General features: G+C 43.8%; 1 protein-coding gene and 1 long non-coding RNA gene across 3 annotated transcripts in view; one reads left to right on the forward strand and one right to left on the reverse strand.

Moving 5' to 3' along the window:
• LOC125438765 (carbonic anhydrase 3-like) overlaps window positions 1-15,928 on the reverse strand; it is a 47,412-nt gene that overhangs the window by 16,476 nt on the left and 15,008 nt on the right. Inside the window, exons 4-8 of one of the 2 annotated variants that reach the window (XR_007245400.1) lie at window positions 14,853-14,945; window positions 13,875-13,940; window positions 12,290-12,445; window positions 9,292-10,620; window positions 458-463 (exon numbers count right to left, since the gene is read on the reverse strand). Coding sequence is in view for 1 of the 2 variants with exons in the window: in XM_048507284.1 (XP_048363241.1) it covers window positions 10,501-10,620; window positions 12,290-12,445; window positions 13,875-13,940; window positions 14,853-14,945 (435 nt within the window). In the remaining variant the exon portion in view is untranslated. Of the gene's footprint in view, window positions 1-457; window positions 464-9,153; window positions 10,621-12,289; window positions 12,446-13,874; window positions 13,941-14,852; window positions 14,946-15,928 lie in introns of those variants that run through there. The other variant, XM_048507284.1, reaches the window with a different exon arrangement.
• Window positions 1-15,928, forward strand: part of LOC125438767 — a 39,589-nt gene that overhangs the window by 15,304 nt on the left and 8,357 nt on the right. The gene's annotated exons all lie outside the window — the stretch shown is intronic.

Genomic DNA, 15,928 nt, shown 5'->3' on the forward strand with positions numbered 1-15,928 from the left:
TGGATCTCTCCCTCTGTTAGGTTTTTTTCAAGTGGAATAAAGTAGTTATAGGAATCTGAAGGAGAAGTAGAAAGTAGGGAGGGAGGGAAATATGGGAAGGAGGGAGGCAATATAGGATGTTTTAGTTGGGGAGGGGTTGAGAGAGATAGACAATTAGATACGTTTGTAATATGTTAACTATTGTAAACAGTTTTTGGTTTCTCTTCTTACTTATGTTATTATTTAAAATCAATCAATATAATTTCGGTATATTGCTTTTTTAATACTTTAAACAGTCATTATTTGAATCTAGAGGCAGGGCGAAGGGGAACTGCACCTGGGGCGCGTGCGCCCTGCGTCCTTGCCACAGCCCTGCCCAGGAATGCCCCACCCCCAGAATGCCCGGCCACACCCCCATCGTGCCCCACCCAGCCCTATTGGTGCTACGCCACTGTTTGAATCCCACCACCATCAGAACCTGTTACTAAAATTTTTGAATCCCACCACTGGCTCCAGCCCTCTGAAATGCTCCCACTATGCCAGCAGAGCTGGTAGGGGCACAGAAGCACTGGTGGCAAGGGGCACCCAGTGCCATGTCTAGCTGTCATGGAGGGCCACAGTGACTGCCTGCCAGCAGATGTGCTCCTCCAATGGGGCAAGTGCCCTGGGGACAGCAAATTTGCTAGCATAGGGCCCCACTGCCACCACAACTCTCTTTGCCCCCATCAGATTGGGCCATAAGCGTACCTTTTTTCCAGGCTGCTGGCACCTCTGTCATTTTCTCAGGAACAAAATACAGCTGTTTGACAAAATTACAATATTCCTACAAAAGACAGTCATTAAATTTCCCTAGAACAGGGGAGGGCAAACTTTATGTTCCTGGGAGCTACTTGATTTTTAAGAGCTATAAGTCATAAAATGGTATCTGGGTAGGCAAAGCTAGTCACAAAATAGCAGCTTGTGTAAAACTGACCAGGTCAGAGCTCTGGTGCTGTTTTCCAAGGCCAGCTACCATCACAACTCCAAAGGCTGCTGAAGTAACTTTAAAGGGATAGATAGGAAAGTGACTATAGCCGCTCCGGAGGAGATGTGGAGAGTTACTTCTAATTCCTTGGGGAGGGGACGGCAGTGGCGAATTTCCCTAGGGACGTGGGGTACCCCTTGTCCCCAGGCGCACCGATTAAAGTCACGTGGGGGTGCCAAAATGTCCCCCACAGTTACCCATCATGCTCCAGTCCAGCAAGGACGGTGGCCTGGAATGTCCAGTCCAGGGGGCGGGCAAAATCCGCGCCCTCCCAGGCATTCTCCTGACCTCTGCAGGGGCTGTGAGTCATCAAGATCAGGAGCCTCGGAGGCGGGAGCTCCGCCTCCCTCTGAGCCGGCATGCCGTGTCTTCTCTTCCAGCCTGCCTGCAAACAGTCACAAGACTTCTCCCCAGGCTGGCCGGCACAGAAGAAGGCAGAAGCCGAGAAGGGAAGCCAAATGGGAGCCCGGCAGCAGCAACAACAGGCGGCAGCAGGTGAGCGAGGCAGCGAACCAGCCCATGATTGCTCCCCCCCACACACACACATCCGGACTCGTCAGCCTTTCCTTGGCCTCACCCGCCTCGCCAGCGTTTGCTCCGCGAGCGCGCCCATGGCCCACAGGAACCAGTCCGGCCGTGGAGGGGGGGGAGTGATGGGCCAGCAATGCGGACAAGCTGTGGGCGCCCAAGCACCGCTGGAGGCAGGTGAGAGGCACTGGCAGCCATCTCTCTCCCCCCCTCCCTCCCCACTCACAGCCAGACCGTGGGCGCTCTCAAGGAGCCAACGCTGCTGGTGGCAGGTGAGGAGGGGAGCTGAGGAGGAGCCCCTAGACCACCCAATGTTCCCTGTGTGGGAGTGAGGGTCTCTCCACCCAGCAAAACAAACTGCACCCCATCCCTTCCTCCTGCCACTCCTCTTTTCCAGCATCCCCTTTGCTGTCCAGATCCCTGCTCTTTCCCTTTGCCAGGGCTGGGCTTGGAGCGGGGGGAGGGGGGAGAGCACCCGCCCCCTTTGCCCTTGCAGTGCCCGAAAACCTGTTTGCCTCACTCCAGGCAGTGTTGGGTTACACGAGCTGGGATGCTCTTTTTGGGAAATTGCTTGGGAATCCCTGCCTACTATGCCAGCAGGTGAATTTGCCTGCTGCTTTGCAGCTCAGCAGTGAGTAGCTGCGAGCATTGGATGTGATCCGTCAGTAGTGGCAAATGGGATGCTTGGAACTGTGACCAATCTCTGCCGGGGCTCCTGTGGATTTCTCAGTAAGCTTTACAAGTGTGCTGGTGCATAGGGGGGATTCAGATGGGAGCATAGTGTGGGGCTTTCCAGCATGGTGTAGTGGTTAAGAGCAGGTGCACTCTAATCTGGAGAACCAGGTTTGATTTCCTGCTCTGCCACTTGAGCTGTGGAAGCTTTTCTGGGGAACCAGATTAGCTTGTGCACTCCGACACATGCCAGCTCGGTGACCTTGGGCTAGTCACAGTTCTTCGGAGCTCTCTCAGCCCCACCTACAGAGTGTTTGTGGGGGGGGGGGAGGGAAAGGAGATTGTAAGCCCCTTTGAGTCTCCATACAGGAGAGAAAGGGGGGATAGAAATCCTCAGATCAATAAGCTATTTCCCTTTGTTGCCAGAAATTTCAATCCCCTGCCCTGGATTTAGGTTCCCTGCCTTAATCTAAATGGAAGCTGGCTTCCAGTTAGCTAGGGAGGGAGGGGGAGCAGGTAGGAGGGAGGGTGAGAGAGCGAGAGGGGAATGGGAAAGGACAGGGGAAGAGAGAGAGATGGGGAAAGGAGGGAGGTGGCACGGGAGAGGAGGGGATGGGCCACAGGAGAGAGAGAGCTAGAGGCGACTGTCTGAATGGAAAGATCTGGCTGCTGAGATCAGTGATTTAGAAAGTGTGTACTAATGTTCCAAAGATCTACCAGCATGATCTCTGAATTTTTAACTTTTATAACTCTGCAAGGAAGAAATCTGGTGTGTGTGGGGGGGGGGGGGGGTATGAAAGCTGAGAATTCAGAGATCTTGGCATAAGATTGTCAGAACTTCAAGTGCATACTTTTGCAATACAAATTAAAGAGAACATTTCATTGAGTTGCAACTGACTGATGACAATCCTTTGCATGGAGCATTCCATCCAGCAAGAAACAAGGTGTTTTGCAGTGGCGTTCCTGCCTAGGGACAGGGGGTACCCTATGTCCCCGGGCGCCCCCCATTTGGTCACGTGGGGGGCACCAACATTTCAGGGTCGTTTGTGTGTTTTTAAATGTTTTAAGTGTTTTTTCACATTCCGGCCTGCAGCGGGCTAGCGGCACCAAAATTTCAGGGTACCACCCAGAGACTGTCCTGATGATACCACCCAAATTTGGTGGTGTTTGGTTCAGGGGCAGCAAAGTTATGGACCCCCAAAGGGGGTGCCCCATCCCCATTGTTTTCAATGGGAGCTAACCTGAGATGGGGGCTACCCATTTGAGGGACCATAACTTTGGTCCCCCTGAACATAACTTCACCAAACTTGGGTGGCATCATAAGAATAGTTAACAGATGATACCCTGAAATTTTGGTGTCACTAGCTTTAAAAATACACCCCTTCCAGGCACCCCAAGAAATTTGCCCAAGATTCTTTGTTTTGCAGTGACTTTGCTCCATTGTAGCCAATGGGGAATTGCTGAGTGTGTAGGCAGGCTGCATATTTTTGAAGATAGAGGCACCAGACTTTCAGGGTGGCTCCAGGAGGGCCTCCTGGTAATAGAATCCAGGTTTGGAGACCTTTGCTTATGGGGGTTCAATTTCATGGGCCCCCAAAAGGCTTATTTTGTTTCCCCACTCCTGCATATGAAAGCCTGTGGGCTGAGTTCTCTCAGAACTCTCTCAACTCCCCCCCCCCCGCTCCAGAAGCAAAGCTCACCAAGCTTGGATGCTATTACTCAAGGCCTCTTGGAGCCACCTTGAAAGTCTGGCACCTCTATCTTCAAAAATGTGCAGCCTGCCTCAGAAATTCCTCATTAGTACAATGGAGCAAAGTCACTGCAAAACAAAGAATCTTGGGCAAATTTCTTGGGGTGCCTGAAAGGGGTATATTTTTAAAGCTAGTGACACCAAAATTTCAGGGTATCATCTGTTAACTATTCTTATGATGCCACCCAAGTTTGGTGAAGTTATGTTTAGGGGGACCAAAGTTATGGTCCCTCAAATAGGTAGCCCCCATCTCAGGTTAGCTCCCATTGAAAACAATGGGGATGGGGGCATTCCATTTGGGCGTCCATAACTTTGCTGCCCCTGAAACAAACATCACCAAACTCCGGTGGTATCATCAGGGCAGTCTCTGGATGATGCCCTGAAATCATGGTGCTGCTAGCTTTAAAAATGCGCTCCCTGCAGGCCGAAAAAACACCAAAAATACCCCCCCCCCCAATCCAAATACCTTGCATTCACATTTGTTCATATTTGGGCAGGATATAATCGGACAATTTTTGTCCGAATGTGCCCAAATTTGCCCAGATTCCAGCCGAATCTGCTATTTGTCTCATCTGAATCTCCAACCCTCAAAAGTGATGCTGTTTCAGGATGGGGGAGAATCCACCCCCAAACAGCATCACTTTCAATTTTGTTTTAACCGGGGACCCCAGATTCTCCCTTTAAGGTAGATTTTAAAAAAGAATCTGAGCTCCCTAGTTTAAACACCATTGAAACTGATGCTGTTTGGAAGTGGATTCCACTGGAGGTGTTTTATGAGAGATGATGCTGACATTTGTTTGGGAAATGTTTTGCTGGGGGTGATTTGTGAGAGATTTACATGCTTAATACCCACTTGCACTGGCTTGGAGTTGTTTCTCAGGTTAACAACCTACCTCATAGGGTTGTTGTGATTAGGAAATTAGGAAAAGAGTTGTTGGGGAGAGAGCCATGTATGTTTTGATGGGAGTGGGAGGTGTTTTGTGAGCTGGTACAAAAAATCATTGTTTGTTCATGGTGGGGGAGGGTGGCCGCCCATACGCCGGGGGGGGGGGGCACCAAACTCAGGTTTTGTCCCCGGGTGCCAGTTTGTCTAGGTACGCCCCTGGGGGACGGTAATTCTCCTGAGCAACCTGAATTAGAGTTACAGCTGAACATTTATTATATCAAAGATCATTTTATTTCCAAGCCACTGTGCGCTTACTATGTCCATCCAGCACACAAGAATTGTAGAGGCCAGAAAGCCTACAAGGGAAGTCAAAAGTCGTAAATAGATTATTTTGGGGAATGTTAGAAGTAATGCTAAGAATAGGTAATAACTCTAAACATGTGCAGAGTACCTTTCCTTACCATTAATTATTACAGGTTGTCCATCATATTCAAGTGAAGTGGAGGAACATGTTATGCAGTTGCAGCCAATTTAATATGATCCTGTAAGGTTTTCAAGGCAAGACACAAAGAGATGCAGTTGCCACTGCCTGCCCCTCTATGGTGACCCTGGACTTCCTTGGTGGTCTCTCAGCCAAGTACTAATCAGGGCTGCCCTGTTTAGCTTTTGAGATATGGTATGATGAGATGAGGGTAGCCTGTGTCATTCAGGTGAGGGCATATCTAGTGCATCAAGTATCAGTGTATACTCAAGTATAGGGGAAGAGTTTGCAGGTCAAAAATATAACTTCTGAGCAGTTCAACATTTTTGCAAATTCATGCAGATGACAATTAGGTTCAAGTCTTCATTCCAAACAGGTTGTGCATGAAAATCTGTCTACTAAAATTCGTTCAAGAATAGAGCCTACCTATGATTTTCATGAGCTTACATTTTTTTCTGTTACTCACACAACGAGCAACACCCCCCCATCCCAGTAAATTCAAGGCAATTTTTAATTATGTGTCCTAAAAGGGAAGGTAATTTTATCATACATTCACTGGGAGAAACACAAATGTCAAATAAGATTTTTCTAAAAGAAAATTAGATTAAGAGAGAACACAGCTACTAATTTTATATCTTTTTGATGAAATGGCCCATTTTCTCTGGATGTGGGATCATTTTCCTTTCCATTCTGTGTTTGAAAAAAAACCCAGTAATCATTTGATTGCCCATTATCAAGCCTCTGTGACTGAGACCTGGGTCAGAATTCTCTGCACATCTCAAATTTTGTTCTCTTTGTGTATGCAATATGATGCCTGCTTGATGTGATTATCCCACTATGCTACAATCATCCCAAGGGGCATTAAGACAAAAGTGATCATGCTTTGCATGACATGATATGTTGATATCATCCACCAAATCCAAAAAGTATTCTGTTGTTGTTGACAGACCTGTTGGTTTTTACCACACACATTGTTTACATTATCTTGTCACAAAATACATTTTTTCCTTCTAATTCCACACGCTTTTTTGTCTGTTTGGTTTCAGAAACGTTTTCCCTCCATTGTTTTCCTGAGCACTTTTATCATATTTTTTCAACCCATTTCTGAGCCAACTTCCCTCTTGATGAAACAATCTTTATTTGTCCACTCCACCAAACACCCTTATCTACACCCTACCTCCCCTTCAGCCATTTTCTCCTCCCGCACATCTTCTGTTTTTGAAAGAATTTTTAAAAATCTATTTGTCATATTATGTTAGCAATATAATGTTAGGGCATAGACATAAGCCTGGTTGATTGTATCAGCTTTGTCAATTTCATCTTGCATTAGCAGTGCAATGTTACAGTGAAGATACCTGTCAGCAGTTCAGAATGAGTGAAATTGACAAGATAAGTTGTCTCTGCAGGAGGAAATTGATTAGGGACTGTTGCAGCAACAATCCTGTGTTCATGTGCAGCTCTACATGTGGTTCTTTATGTGTGTGGGGTGGGTAGAGGGGGAGGCTACGTTTTTGTTCCTTCAGGTAATGGCCCATGTTCCATGAGTTGTTCTGGCTTCCATTTTGGGTTGGTAGTTCTCAATTGTAGAAATGGAGACTGAGACACTTTTGAACTGCCGCTTCAAAATGTAATTGCACATTGACACTAGAGTACCTATGCAAAAAGAAAAAATAGAATGCTTCTGCCTCTCAGATGACATCCCACCACCATCAGGAATAATATATTTTCAGCAGCAATGTGTGGAATACATGCAGCTGAAGAGACAAAGGGGAAGAAAACAAAAACAACAAGAGGAAAGATGTGCGGAATGATTTCACAGAAAATGCAGCCCCGGACTTACCCGGGGCTGCCGTTGTGGCAGGAGGTATGTGGGCAAGAAAGGGGCGTGCGAACCTGTAAAAGGCAGCGCACATCATGCTCCAGCCTCTTTTCAAGGCAGCCAAGCGAGCAGACCCACCCTCCCGCCCCTTTGGTTAAATGTTTGAATGGGGTTCATAATGCTCATTAAATGTTTTTTCATCGCAGCCTTGGTGGGTATGGGCATAGGAGCACATCCTTTCTGGGGAGGCCGAGCTTGTGTGCCAGACCTCCCTGCAGTTGGGGGGTCTCAATAAGAGGTCTGGGGGTGGGGCAGGCTCGATAATGCAAGCCATGGAGGCTCTGCTAGGGAGCCTGCTACCCCTGACAGAAAGGGGCATCACGTAATGGGCTCAGGTGGCACCTAGTAACTTTCTGTCCCAATTCCCCAATACGGATTGGGGATGGTGCCGGGTTCAGCAAGGGTGCTTCCCAGCTGCTAAGATGTGCCCCTTTATGCTCACCCAGCTTCCTATGTTGTTTAATAAAAAGGGCTGCGGCCCAATTTTATTCCAAAGAGAATGGTGTTATGCTATTGGGGCAAAGTGAGTCTCTGCATATTAGCATGCAAAACATTTCCAAAACCCAAGGGTTGATCACTGGGAAAATCTATGGTAAGCTGTGCATGCGAAAAAGGCCATTGTCAAGGATTCATAATATGAAAAAGTCACAATGGATAAAGTGTATTTTTCTCTATGTAATACCCGCACCACAGTCATATTGGCATTTGTATAATTGATATTGTACACTGGGATTTGTGACTTAACTCACCTAAACTGAAGTGCAAACTTAGGTTTTTTAACCAAGGTTTGCAGAAAAATCTGACATCCTTTAAAAAAAGGTGAGGCTTTAAATTCCCTCAAAAATAAAAAAGTGTTATCTGCTTAGTTATCTTTTTCTTCCTAGTTGGCGGTGTCATGTCTGGGAGCCTCTCTTGGCCTGGCAGTGACAGCATCATTGCCTGAGAGCTGCTTCTGGCCCATAGGGGTTTCTAGATGCTACCGCTAGGCATGGAACTACATCTGGCTCAGCAACAGCAGAACCACTCTAGGTCTGAGACAACTTTCCAAAGCTGATGTGGCCATTAAAGTAAAGAGAGGGAAAGAAAGATTGTGGAGGGAATATTGACAAACAAGGGTGGATGAAATAGAGAGGGGGTAGGTTGGCACAGAAGGGGGAAGATTGATGAAAAAGGCATAGAGTGAAAGGGAGGGTGCAGGTTGACAGAGAAAGGGAAAGGTAGACAGATGGCAAAGGGCTGGGGGAGCCAAAGAGTGAGAAGGAGAATGGTAGAGTGATGGAGAAAGGGTGGGGGCAAAAGAGATGAGGTAGGCTGACAAGGGAAAGGGAGAAAAGGGGAATAGGGTTAGTTGACAGAGAAGGGGAGGAGTAAGACGGAGTTGGCTGACAGAGAGAAGGGTGAGACAAAAGAGATGGGGGTAGGTTGACAGATAAAGGAAAGGGGAGAAAGGGGGAAACAGGGGAGTAGGTGAACAGAGAAGGGCAGTGGGAGAAAGAGGGGGGAAAGATTGACAGGGAAGAAGGGGCGACCAAGAGGGGAAGATTGTTAGAGAAGGGGTAAGAGGGAAGGAAGCAAAAGGGTGAGGGATGCACTCTCCCAACTTGTATACATATATTTTCCATGCAGTCCTAAACAGAGTTACCCCTTCTTAATCCACTGAAGTTAATTGTCTTCGAAGGGTATAGATGTTAGGACTGCACTTATTCACCTATCCAACAGGTCATGTGCATCTTATCAATGGGACTCGAGACCATATATTTGCCAGTCTTAATTTGCCACAGGTCATTTAGGATTTTATTTCCTTTGACTGAATTAGCTCTCTTCAGTTTACAAGGGATATTTAAAATCTGTATCTATTTCAAAATTGTTCAAGTACAGAAATATATATTTTTATCATTCTTCAATCAACTAATATAAATAATAATTTTGCATTAGAAAATTTTCTGGAAAATGCTGCATCTCAGAAATAGATTTATTAATATTTATTTATTTTACAAAAGCCAATATGTTGCCATCATGCCATGCTATCTCAGTTACTCCTGCTACAAAGCATAAGATCAATGCAAAAAGAAAAACAATCGCTAGAAACCACCTTATTTTATTACAGCTTTTGAAAATGCTTTTAATAATTTGAAATTAAAATTATTTTTTCAGATGTAAAACCTACAATTTTAGTACAACAAACAGATCCCAGGTCTTGGTTTTATTATATTTTTAATTTGAAAACAATACAAATATCATGTTAAAGTTGGAACGGGGTGTATTTTATCATCTCTAAATTATTGAAATGTACTGAAAAAGGGAGTTATAAAAACCTATTTCAAAAATCTTAATGTTGGTATTTTAAAGCATGTATTTATGGGGGGGAAATCCCATTTCAAAATTCATCCAAGAATTTAAAAAAGTGAAATGGGATTCCCATCAAAAAATTCATTTTGTTATGAAATTTCAGCCCATCTCTATTAGCAGCTTTGGATAAGTGCACAGTCTTCACTGACACAGTACAATTTGCCGTAATGTGAACAAGATCAGAAAATAACTTTTTCACATTAGAGAAACAATCCAGTAAAAGTGTAAAATATGCAGCATGTTAACATTAAGGGATTTCCCTTAGTGAAATGTCTTTGATGCATGATTTGGTATAATTTACTGCTTGACTAACTATTAGCTACATACACAGTTAAAAAAAAATCCTGGATGTTTGAAAGAGGCCTATAAGTTCAAATCACCCAACATGAAATTACATTTGAAAGTTGAAACTGGTACCATGTATATAATTGTACAATAAAAGTAAGTATTCTTACTATAATAAAACAGTGTTAATTATTTGGATGTTTTTTTTAAAATCACAATTTGGTTATTGAAATGGTACATTTCAGTGATTTCTATGGATGCCATCATAGTACATGAATAGTATAAAGAAACACACCCAACTTATATCTCTGCTCCTGTAATATCTCTCATTTACACTGATATAAAAATTCAATTGAATAAGCTGAGAACAATTAATTGGGGTGTAAGAGGGGGAGGAGAGAGAGAGAAATCCTTAATCATTGAAGAAGTACACGATGGATGATGCTTTTCCTCCATAGAATTATTCATACAAATGCTAATATAAACAAAGGTTACGTACATGGATTCTCTATTTTAATAGACCTTGCCCCACTTTTTTTTTGTCCTCTGAAGATTACATTTATTTAATCATCTGCCCTGTTTCATAACTCAGAGTTTCTGGCTCAGCAGCACAGATCCAGATGGGGAACAATAGACAGTATTCCACATGAGTGTGGATTTGCAGATTCTATTGGCATGGAGTTCTCACCATCCTGCTATTAAGAGACTGAAGAGGCCGCCAGTTGTCCAGCAAAGGGCAGTGGGGTTCATCTGCAGTCTTGCTAGAAAGGGAACGAAGGCTTTCCATCTGTAGAGAAGTAAAATGAATGTTTTATCAAGGTCAAGTCAATAGCCTGGTAAAAACTGACAATGAGATGAGGAACTGCTCCTCAGAAAACTTTCTCATCAGAAAACTGTTGTAGCCATTGTGTGGACTTCCTGCAATCCTTCCGGGGGGGGGGGGTCCCCTTACAATCACACTCTGATGAATTTGTTTGCTAACAGTCATCTCAATCACACAGAAATTATTGGTGATTCCCTCACAATGCCCCCCCCCCCCCAGAGGCATGATTTCTGAGAGGCATAGCAGACTGCCACAGGAGGGTACAAGACAAAATCACTTTCTAGCAGCCCAGTCCTAAGGGGGTGAGTGAACAGGTCAATGGAGGCGTAGGGCTGTGCTGTCATGTTTGCCCCATCCGCTAATGTAAGGGGTACTTCTGCTGGCAGAGAGGACAATGGCACCTGTCATCCAGTCTGGAGAAATGCGGCACAAAGGAAGGGGCAGGGGCATGGTGTTTCTGGGGTGGAGCTGATGGTAGCTTCCACCGGGGCTTTAGGGCTGGGAACACGGCAACCAGGGCCTTGTATTTATGCCACCCAACTCCATTTCAGGAGGCCATGGGTTGGTTGGTTTGTTTTATCTGCCTACCTGCACTGCCTGAAAGGTCTCTGGAGGCAGTGGGATGGGGCCACAGTGGCGCCATCTTCATCTTGTGAATTGGGTTGCCTGGCTCCTAAAACTAATGACCAGGAATAGATCCCATTGAACCTACTGAGACTTGTCTCAGAAGTGAACTGGTAATACTGACAGGACCACATGGCAAGAACTGATTATCTTTCTGTGCTGATTATTTTTCTATTAATTGGTCTATGAAGAATAATACTTTCTATTATTTACACTTTTGTGCCATGAAGTCGCAGCCGATTTATAGCAACCTTATAGAGTTTTCAAGACAAGAGACATTCAGAGGTGGTTTGCCATTGCCTGCCTGCATAGTGACTTCAACTTCTTTGGTGGTCTCCCATCTCAATAACAACCAGGGCCGAGTGTTTCACTTCTGAGATCTGACAGGCCCAGACTATCCAGGTCAGAGTACCGATTGCTCTGCAAACGTGAAATATTTTCTTAGCTCTTTTCACTACAGTCAGTACATTTTAAAATACAAGATAGACTTTTGATGTAAAATATTTAGAGAAAAATTAAGCTGTAAACAATTTGATAAGGGAGGGTCTTTTTAAAGGGATTTCTTCAAATCCTTCTCTAAACATTATGTCATTAGCTCCTTTGAGAATCCAGGAATGAGTAATGACAGCAAGGCAAGCAAAGTGTGAAGCTCAGCGAAAACTCAAATATAACCTGGAATCTTTATAGCTCAGTCATGTCAGGAGAAAACCAAATGGCCTGCTGTAGAATCTATGTGCAATCTGTGTACAGTCTATGATTCTTCTTTATACACATGTTGATTAATTCTCATGCTACATTCAATGCATATAACGATGAGTGTGTGATTGAAACCCCACATTTATCCAGGAACTCGTCCTCAGTTTAATTTGTAAAATGTACTTGTGTTGGCTGTTCTTATCAACACATGTGTGTGTACATGTAGGATGTATGTTGACTATATCATGTTACACTTCACTTGATACAGATACATAAAGAAACCAAGATGGTTGTGTTAATTTCTAGTATTTACCTGGTCCTCACTGACAATGATAGGTTCTTTCAGAACAATCCAGGTAACACACTCTTCACAAGGAGGTGTGGTAAAAGAGCCGTGGTAGGTCCAATAGCTCCGGTTTGCAGGGAAAAGAATGGAGGGATCAAAGTTTTGAAAAGGAGCTTCTTTTCCCTTAAGTAAATGAAAGAAAAATATAATTGTTACATAAAGTTGAAGACAGAAGATAAAGTTGGGTATATCTCAATATCACCATCACCTCTGGCAGTTGTTTTAAATTGGACTGTTCTCTTCTCCCTCAAACACACACACACACACACATTTGGTTATCTATAATGACAAGAGTACAAAACAAATCCTATTCAGGGTTGCCTGGCATTGCCTATCAACCACCCGATGATTGGGAGTGGGGACATGGGAGGGCACTATCAACAGCATGACATCACTTCCTGGGGAAACTGGAAGTAACATGATATATCTCTAGGAAACTCTGGAAACTCCATAGAGGTTCTGGAGATTCCTAGATGGAACTGACTTCATTTACATGCTGTACCTGGAAGTGACATTACACCTCCATCAACAATGATTTTTAACAATGGTTTTACTTCTGTTGGCTGTGGTTGCGAGAAACAGGGGCTGGGGCACTGGTAGCCCTAATCCTATCCCTCCCACTTCTATATATAAAGGGCATACATCCCAAATCTGCTGGACCGTTATGACCATATTCAGCCAATACTAGTCTCCTTTGTTTTCTCCCACTCTTCTCTCCATGTCTTCTGCCATGCTACTCACAGTGATCCTGCATTTGTCAGATTCATAATATCACAAAATTTACAACCTATGGTCTTTGTTCACAAGTTCACATACACACCGGTGGGCTAGGGCCAGCAGGACAAAAGAGCTTCTCCCCTCTCTATCCCCACTTTCTCTTTTTCTTATATAACTCGTAAATCGTTTTCTCTCACTTCTAGTCTCTTCTTCAGATCCACTTTTCCTGCAGAGCTTCACACAATTTGTACGTCACGCCCTATTCTATGCTTTAGTTATACAAACCCCTGACTTACCCTTCAGCTTTCCCTGTTATGCCTGTCTAAACAGACTGTGGAAGCACAAAGTGTTTCCCTTTAGTGATCTGTACAGCACTTGACTGAATAAGGGTGAGCCCAAGCCATTGTTTAAGTAGATTATAGGACATAATGGCCAGCGCGTTATTGAACTGTGAATTCTTGAGAATGCCTGAGCTACAGCAAGTGAAATGTTTAATCACAAAAGGATATACAAACAGGAAGCTGTGTCACTTGTCACTAGTGATGTCACAGGAACTATTCAAATGTGAACATATGACATAGCCTAAGTCACAAGGGCCTTCACAATTCTTTTTCCAGCCTTCAAAAAGAAAAAAAGGCTAAAGGGCTGATCAACTGTTGCTTTACCAAGATCTGACCTTGCTGATATTCCCCGAGTACCTAGTACTCATCTTTCCTGCCAATCCAGCAGGTCTTACTCATCATCTTGCCTGCTAGGAATATTAAAATGTCTTGTTTTACACTGGGAGCGTATAATCCATCTCAAGAGAAATCTAATATGACATCTTCATAGTTACCTTTGTTTTAATAGCATTTATTCCTTCAAGAATTCTCTTTATTTCTGGCTTGGGATTTTTTCCTACCTGTAATGTGGAAATCACAAAACAGATTTTGAAGCCAATTTCTCTCCAAGTTATAAAGGCTGACAGCATGCAAACTGTTCTTTACCCAACCTATCTGTCAGTTTAAGTAAGTTAACACTATGAAAACATTTTATGCTGAAATAAAAACAACCAAAAATGCCCTTTGGCTTAAAAAAAAACTCAGTGAAAACCATTTAGATTTGCTTGACTGTTCATTTCATTTGATGCTGTGCTCAAGTTAACGGCAATGCAATAGCTATTATTGTATTCAGTGTACATACTGGAGTTTCAGAGGCATTGGGAAGTTCAGAGGTGGAGCTGCTGAAAAGCAAAATTATAGGAAACCTTGACTTTTGACCAACTAGGCATGGCTTTTCTCCTCAGGGATTGGCAGTCATATACCATCTGCCAGTTCCCAGTGGGCTACAAGGGCTCAATTCTGGTTGGGACTTGAGTTTATGGAGTGCGGGGAGGGGGGGGTTGATGATAGCATACCAAAAATGGGGCCAACTAATTCCATCATTAAACTACCTATGATCTGTTTTATCAATGTCTGTCATTTGAAGTGGCGAAAGAAAATAACTTTTAAAAAATGTTATTTGTGTGTGTGTGTTAAATGCCATCTGACTCCTATGAATCAATGTCCTACAAATTCGCATATTATTAATAACTATTCATTGGCAATAGGAGTGGCATTTGGGTAGGATGTGAGACAACAGTGGAATTTCTTTTGCAGATCTGCATCCGTGCTCTGTTTTATTGCTCTGCAGATCCAGAATAATCACATTTTGATCACACTGCTTTACGGTAACGCAACATAAATGTAATGTAGTGCCGGATGTTACAGCAGTTCTGAACAGAAATGCAACTAAGTATAATACTATATGGAAGAATGAATAGTTCAGGGTTTACCTGTAAAAGAATGGCCAAAATCGCCACACCATCTGGCTTTCTCACAGCATCTGCATAATTACTGTACTTTGAATACCAATGCACTATATGAATCTGGAAACCAAGGAAGACATTATAAATGTTATCATACAGTAATAGGGCAGCAAAACACTGATCCATCACCTTGATGAAGACTTTTAGGGAAATGCACAGGCGTATTTCTGTTCCCACACCTGTTTCCCCACACAAGGTGATTTTTGCAGTCACTGCTGCAGTCCAAGTGAAATGTGGCATTATGGCTCTTTCCGCACATGCAGAATAATGCACTTTCAAACTGCTTTCAGTGCTCTTTGAAGCTGTGCGGAATGGCAAAATCCACTTGCAAACAGTTGTGAAAGTGGTTTCAAAACGCATTATTTTGCATGTGCGGAAGGGGCCTCTGATAGAATATTTTGAGAGTCTCATTTCCTCCATCTGTTTAGCTGCAGAAGCAGGTAAACCAGCTGGCAAAAAGTGCCTTTTGTCAACTTCATATGGCATAAAAAGGGAAGTCTTTTTTTTAATTCAGTCAACCCAGCCAAGCTAATCCATGCTCCTCTAAACTGGACTACTAAAACGTGGGCCTACCCTTGAAGACAACAAAGAAGCTACAATTGGTGCAGCTACATTGACAGGGGTTAAATGCTTTGAACATTAAATTGTAGACCAGTTCGCATTAGGGGCAGACATAATCTTTTTTATATGGCACATTTTGGGTTCATGTTTTAAAAGCCTGGAAATTTTCAGTTAAGCTGAGTAAAGCTGATAACTACCCGAAAGCTACCAAATAAAAAAGATTGTGCTCTCCCTGCATCATTTCGAAACTCCACATAGACTTAGGAAATGGTGGTGGGGTGTAGGGGAGAACTTCAACTGAATGTTGGACTTCAGTACAACATTCCATAGAAGCTCTGATCTCTCTACCGTAGTTACCCAAGGCTACTGGGAAACTGCAACGGGAAGAGTGTCAACAGAATGCTGGACCCCATTTGTGCATTCAGTTGAAGCTCTGCTTTTCCTGCTTCAGTTTCCGAAGTCTGCATGGACATCCTCTTCCC

The sequence above is a fragment of the Sphaerodactylus townsendi genome, linkage group LG09 (assembly GCF_021028975.2).
Source record: "Sphaerodactylus townsendi isolate TG3544 linkage group LG09, MPM_Stown_v2.3, whole genome shotgun sequence".
In the NCBI taxonomy this organism is placed as follows: Eukaryota; Metazoa; Chordata; class Lepidosauria; order Squamata; family Sphaerodactylidae; genus Sphaerodactylus; species Sphaerodactylus townsendi.